General features: G+C 49.6%; 1 protein-coding gene across 1 annotated transcript in view; it reads right to left on the bottom strand.

Annotated features, from left to right (window-relative positions):
- Positions 1–3,233: 3,233 nt before the first annotated feature.
- PSMD11 (proteasome (prosome, macropain) 26S subunit, non-ATPase, 11) overlaps positions 3,234–7,103 on the bottom strand; it is a 52,020-nt gene continuing 48,150 nt past the window's right edge. Inside the window, exons 11-14 of the mRNA XM_011937654.1 lie at positions 6,952–6,987; positions 6,641–6,692; positions 5,895–6,037; positions 3,234–5,773 (exon numbers count right to left, since the gene is read on the bottom strand). Coding sequence (XP_011793044.1) covers positions 5,895–6,037; positions 6,641–6,692; positions 6,952–6,987 — 231 coding nt within the window. The 3' untranslated portion in view covers positions 3,234–5,773. The remainder of the gene's footprint in view (positions 5,774–5,894; positions 6,038–6,640; positions 6,693–6,951; positions 6,988–7,103) is intronic.

Here is a 7,103-nt window from a genome sequence, read left to right as displayed (position 1 = left end):
CGCGGCGCCCGCAGCTGCCGGCCGCTGGGGCGCTCTAGGCCGAATCCTGCCCTGGCAGCGCGCTGCCTGCCCTCTCGGAGGCTGCCGCCCGGGCCCTGGTGAGGAGCCCTCCGCCGAGGCCAGGGCCAGGAGCTCCCTCCTTCCACCTGACATCCCCGTCCCTGTGGAAAGCAGCCAGGGAGCGCGGGAAAGAAGGCCCTGGGTGGGGAGAGGCGACGCCCTTACTGAGACCTCCCGAGTGCCAGGCGCACCTCGAGTGGGCAGTCCCATCGTTTCTGGCCACCCTTCCGGGGCCTCCGTTCCCTCATCCCAGGTAGATGCCCGTGGCCCGAGTGGGCCTCAGAAATCCAAGCCAGAGAAGCGTGGCCCGTAGCAGTTCCGGGCCACCAAGAGCCAAGCCTGAGCCCGTCACAAATATGACCTCGAAGTTCCCACTCGCCCTCTTATTTGTTGTATTAAAGCTGAAGCAACTGCCCCTCTGGCCAGCTTTCTGACCCTCTTAAACGTTTTCAGTTCTAAGTATGTATAATTTAAGAACTTGATGCTAGCGAAATAGAGTAAAATTCTGGTTCTGAAAGAGCTGTTCCTGTCAGATGTGAATCCAGATCCTTCACAAAGGCCGTTGTTCATTTACTATTTTACCTTGTTTCTGGAGATTGAGTCAAAACTGACCACAAACCTAGGAAACAGGAGACTTAAGCCCTGTCTTAATCCAGATCATCCTGGACCTAGAGATGATGTAGTGGCACTCCAGAGGAGAGGATGACACCCAATTACCTGACCACTCTGGCCCACTAGGCTTTCACCCTGCGCCAGCCCCGTCAACTGCCCTAGGGGGAACAGAATGGGAATCTGAGATCATTCAAAATGCTGCAATCACAGCAGAAAGTGCTGGATTTTGTTTATGTGCCACTCAGAGATTTCTGTCAATAGGAATTCCAGGCTTTAGGAACCTTAGGGGGCAGGCATACAGTGGAAAGTGCATTGCTCTGTACCCAGAGGACAACTTTGTCCACAGCCCTTCAGAACAGCCACAGCAGCTGTTATGGGAACTCAGAAGAGGAAGGCAGGCTCCCAGCTCAGTGTGCCCCTCCCTGTGAATGTTCCTCAGTGTATAAGCCTACCTGCTCTTCAAATGGAGCTGTCCTCAATCCTCCTGCATCTAACAGTAAGAAGCCAGAAGAGGCTGGACATGGTGGCTCATGCCTGTAATTCCCAGCACTTTGGGAGGCCGAGGCGGGCGGATCACCTGAGGTCAAGAGTTCAAGACCAGCCTGGCCAACATGGTGAAACCCCATCTCTACTAAAAATACAAAAAAAAAAATTAGCCTGGTGTGGTGACGCATGCCTGTAATCCCAGCTACTCAGGAGGCTGAGGCAGGAGAATCGCTTGAACCTGGGAGACGGAGGTTGCAGTGAGCCGAGATCGCACCATTGCACTCCAGCCTGGGCAACAAGAGCGAATCTTAAAAAAAAAAAAAAAAAAAGGAGCCAGAGGAAGAAACATTCTCCTTCGAGACCCTGACCAAGTGTCCTTCTTCCTTCTCAAAGGAAAGCCGAACCCCAGCCTCTTTTCCTCAGCCCCTACTTGGAGCCTCTAGCTCCTGAGTTGGCTCTGTGCCCCCCTTCAGATTCTAGTGTTGAGCCAAGGTTCAATGTTTTCCACTTCCCAAAACATGTCCACATTTTGAAGCCTATAATCCACCCGGGCGGGGTGTGGTGCCACACCGTGTCCAGCAGTTTTGGAGGCTGAGGCAGGCGGATCACCTGAGGTCAGGAGTTTGAGACCAGCCTGGCCAACATGGTGAACAACCCGTCTCTACTAAAAAAAAATTAGCTGGCTGTGCTAGCAGGCGCCTGTAGTCCCAGCTACTCAGGAGGCTGAGGCAGGAGAATCGCTTGAACCTGGGAGGCAGAGGTTGCAGTGAGCCGGTATCACGCCACTACATTCCAGCCTGGGTGGCACAGTGAGACTTCAGCTAAAAAAACAGAAAAATCCACCCCCTAGAAAAACCTGGGCCCACTCTGTTGTTACCTTTAACTCTCAATCTCAATGCTAGCTATTCCAATTAATTCACAGGGAAGCAGACCAAGCTCACCCCACTACCCTGCTTCCCACACCAGAGCGGCATGCCTCTGCCTGGGCCTTTTCAAGCCAGGCCACACCCTGTGTCCTCTCACCTTTGTCCAGCCAGCCTTTCCCTAGCACCTTCAAAAAGAGCTCTCAGCAGAACACCAACCTCCTCACACTTGTCCAAAGCAAAGTCACAGTTGCAGCACAGCAGGAATGGAATGGTACTGACAGCCCACTTACTGCTGCGACTGAGGGAAGGGGTCTCCAGGAGCTCCTACCTACCCAGGCCATGCCTGTTATTATGCTCGTTTTCAGACACCACACAGCTCCTCTTTTCACTCAACCCACCACCACCTCCCCACCCCCAATTCCTATCACTGCTCCAACTGGAAGCAAGGAAGAAAGGGCAGTCAACTGCCAGAAACGGCAGAATCAAGGACCCAGAAGGCAAACCCAGTTGAATGAGGCAGGGCTGTTTTCTTCCTAGCTGCCTTCATCATAGAACTGCAGGGAAGATTTCCAAATCCCACCCCCATCAATCAGCCTACTTAGCTTATAGCCTATCTCTAGCTGCCTGAAGGGCCAGCCTGCTTGTTAGCTTCCCTGCTGGGCTGGGCTGCCCATGCACTGCTGGAGAGTCCACTTTACCCACATGCCCCACTTCCCATAGCATCCTGAGGAAGGGAGGCCAAGGCGGGGGCCAGCTACAGCTTCCAGGAAGGGTTCCAAATAGAGCAGGCCTGAGCCCTTACTCCTGAGGAAGTCAGCTTTGTTCTTTCAGGGATCACAGAGCAGCATCTAGTGGCCCTTCTGGGCAGCACAGATTACATAACTAGCACACAGCAGGGGACCAGAGCCTCTGCTCCCAACTCCAGTAGAGTCTTATTAACACACAAAGTCCTGGCACCATGAAGGCTGGAGCCTAGAAGGGAGGTGAGGGAACCGGGCCCAGGCCAACCCACCGGCCAGCTGACCTTCCCAGTTGTGCCTGGACTCAGGTCATGAGAGGCCCGGGAGAGGAGGCAGTGGCACAACTGCTGGTCCTGGAGGTCTAGAGCTGCGCTGTCCAAGAAAAGGATGATGTGAGCCACAGATAGAAGCCACATAGGTAACTTTGTATTTTCTAGCAGCCACATTACACAAGTAAAAGGGAAACAGGTGAATTTTAATAATATATTTTATTTAACCCAATACCCAAAATATTTCAACACATATATAAAAAAGTTATTGACATATTTTACACTCCTTTTCTTATCATACTAAGCCTTCGAAGTCTGGTTTGTGTTTACACTTGGCAGTGTATCACAGCTCGAACCAGCCACATTGCAAGGGCCTGACAGCTGCACGTGGCTAGCGGCTCCATATTGGACAGCACGGGTCTAGAGGGCATCATCTGACCAAGACCCGCAAAGGGAACCAAGAAAAGGGCTGCTGCCTGAGCTCCTCAGGACTGCCGTAAGTTTGAGAAACCATCTCCCCTCTGCTCCAAAACTAGATATCTTTGGAGTACTTTTTAAAGTCCTTTATAAAAGCAAAACTCTTTCTGCAAGTGAAATACAGAGACAATACTAAAACTGACAATGGCTGAACTGCTCAGACTGAAGAGGATTTAGCAGGTCCCCCAGTGGTCCCAGAGCCCCCCAGGGTGTGAGGCAATATGAAAATCGCTGCCTTTGAAGATTCCAGAAGGAAACAAAACCACAACTGAATGTCAGGACTCTCCAGACACCTGCACGTCTATGACTTATTAAGCTTCACATCACAGTCACCTGCCAAGGAAGCAGCATCCTCACTGAGTAGAAGAGGAAGTAGGCTCAGCGGATCTACCGTCCAAACCTACACCTGCTCACTGGACCATGCTGCCCTGGAAAAAGACACCTGAATTCATTTCCAACTTCAGAACTCACACACCAACTTTCTTGCCCCCAAAGCCCTTCAAATTTGGACCCCAAATTTAGCTTAAGGACTCCCATTACACAAATGAGATAACAGCTTTGGCCAGATGAGAGCTAGAGTAGTGTGGGGCTACACAGAGCTGTCTGGGCTTGCTTGGAAGCCCTCCAGCACTCAAGAAAAGACACCTTTTGAAAAAAAAATTATTTTTATTGGAACTCATCTGAACATCAGATATACCTGGTGTTGGTTAGCAAGAACCGTTTGTACATTTGATACTGATGGTGCCAAAACCAAAACAATGACTGGACATGATGGGGAGAAATGTTGAAAACAAAAACCTGATTTTGGAGAGGAAAATAAAAGCCAGTCAGATTCAGTGAGGATGCAAAACCTGGTACAACAAAATCCTTTTACAAAATATAAATGTATTATGAAAACCTGGAAGGATAATCCAAGGAAGGTAAAGAAGAGAAAAGGAGGCCGGCAGGAAGGAGAGGAAAAGAAAAAGACAAAGTTTTGAGATGAGAGAAGAAAATACAGTTCAGCACAACAGAGGTGCAGAAGCTCACCTACCCAAATGGCATTAAAGCCTCGCTGTGTAATCGTGTCAGAAAACAAAGCATGCTGACACACAGTGCTCTATTTCCCATCCACTCAAGTTCTAAGAGGTAAATTAAGAAGCTCCCTGGGAAGGGGACATGAGGTTGCTCAAAAACCCAACAAAGAAAATTAAAAAAGAGAGAGAGAGAGAGAGAAACACACCCCACAGTGTCATTCCGATGTTCATTGTTTAAAAAAAGGAATAAATCCATCTGAAAGCAGGAGAGGAGGAGTGGGAGAGGGAGAGAAGCTCATGGATTTCACAGACAGCCTGACTCCCCTGGAGGGAAGAGGAGGAAGGCAGAGAGACATGACAGTCTTCTGGTTGAGAGGGGAAAGAGAAGGGAGAGAGAGGAAAGAAGAGAGGAGAGGAACGCAGAGGAGAGGAGAAGAGGGGCAATTAAAACACTGACGACTAATCTAGTTTACTGTGTTAAAAAAAAAAAAAAAAAAGCCACATGCACAGCAGGCCCCTTGGGGGCTAAGGGCCCACACTGCTCCCCGTGTGGCCATGGTAGACACTAGCTCCTGGCCTCATCCCCATTCCTTCACAGGTCAGAGCGGAGCTGTGCAGGTGCTGCTGCTGTTGTTGCTGCAGTGGTGGTGGTGGTGGTGGTGGCGGTGGCGGCAGGACCTTCGGCTACTCTGCTGGAGCCAATATGGGGAGAGAAGGGCAGACAGGCCATATGGCAGGGAAAAGAACACCAAAATGCCTCATTTCAAATAAAAAAGAAAACAGCAGTCTATACACAGTTGTTTGTTTTGGTTCAGTACAAACAGAATAAAAAGTCGTTGCTTTTGATGGTCAGCAAACACCCAATTCTGAGGAGGAGGAGAGGTGACGCCCAGCAGGTGGATTAGGACCCCCAGTGGTTGGCGGGGTGCCTGGCTTTGCGGCCCTCTCCCAGGAGGCAGAGAGGACAGCTTTAGGTAGTGTAAGCCTTTTTCCTTTTATTTAGAATAATCTTTTTTTTTTTCTTTTTCTTTTTTTTTAAGCAATTTCCCCACTCCCAAGTTGGGCCAGTAAAGATTACATGAAAACTGGCACACCTATTGGCTGGAATACAGATGCACCAAATGAAGATTTAAAAACTTTCCGAGCGAAAAGTAGAACAAAAAGAAAAAAGAATCTCCTAGCATTTTCCCCCAAGGTTTCACTCTCCCGCCACACACACTCTCCAAAGGACCGCTACAGATCCAACTCTGCAAGAGAAGACAGAGCAGTGTCAATCAGGAAGCCATGAGGACACCAGGAGGAGGTTTTCAGTCTCGACACGCAGAAGACAGAGCTGCCCAGCCCTGGGGTCCTGAAGCCAGCACTCACCTATGTCAGTTTCTTGGCTTTGTTGTAGAGGGAATCCACTACTTTACTCATGTTCTGAATTGTTTCCAGAGCAGCTTCATAAGTTTTATCTACTGGGGGTTCATCGAAAATAATCAGGACACCCTCCCCCTGGTCCAAAATCCCTGCAAGAAACACAAGGGCAACCCAGGTAAAAAGTGACATTAGACACAAGGCGTTTGTGAAGCAGCCCACTCCCTAGTTGACTCACTGTCTCCAGAAAAGAAGGGAAATAGAATTCATCTCCCTATTCCATGTACACATGCTTATTACACATTCTCACCACAGGGGAGAGGGGCCAGGACCCCAGGGTGAACCATCAGGGGAAACAAATAGAATATCTTCTTTGAAAATAAACTTCTGGCCGGGCGCGGTGGCTCAAGCCTGTAATCCCAGCACTCTGGGAGGCTGAGACGGGTGGATCACGAGGTCAGGAGATCAAGACCATCTTGGCTAACACGGTGAAACCCTGTCTCTACTAAAAAAAAATACAAAAAACTAGCTGGGCGAGGTGGCGGGCGCCTGTAGTCCCAGCTACTCGGGAGGCTGAGGCAGGAGAATGGCGTGAACCCGGGAGGCGGAGCTTGCAGTGAGCTGAGATGCGGCCACTGTACCCTAGCCTGGGCGATAGAGCGAGACTCTATCTCAAAAAAAAAGAAAAGAAAAGAAACTTCTTCAACCATCTCATCACCACCACCAGCCCCCCTGCCTGTGTGACTGCTACTCACCATGAAATTTCTTGTCAAGAATCATCTGTGATAATTTCCTTTCCACATCGGCCTAAAATCAAAGCACATGATTAAAGGGACCCGTATCCACTAGTCAGAGATCACCCTGACACAAAAGCTTTGTTGGAGGGGTCTTACGCCAAATGGACTGAAAACAAAATAGCAACAATGCAACTCCTACTCTAGCCCACACTGCCCATTCCCCACTGAGAAGCTGGGGAGCTTTCCAATGGGGCCAATCAGGTGCATGTGCCACCTCTCCTCACCACCCCTTCCCATTCCTCCCTGCAGATGGCCTTAAGACTCCTTACCTTGGAGAGTTTGATGAGACTAGATATGTGTTCAATCTAAAAGGAAAGGCAGAGAGACACCAACACTGAAAGTTTTACTTTTGCCTCCAATAAGAGAAGGGAGGGAACAGGGGGAACTGTATTTCTCAAAATTCTTTTTTTTTTTTTTTTTT

Source organism: Colobus angolensis, unplaced genomic scaffold, assembly GCF_000951035.1.
Source record: "Colobus angolensis palliatus isolate OR3802 unplaced genomic scaffold, Cang.pa_1.0 Scaffold167, whole genome shotgun sequence".
In the NCBI taxonomy this organism is placed as follows: domain Eukaryota; kingdom Metazoa; phylum Chordata; class Mammalia; order Primates; family Cercopithecidae; genus Colobus; species Colobus angolensis.
Note: the sequence above shows the minus strand (reverse complement) of the source record. Positions and strands in the feature narration are given on the sequence as shown.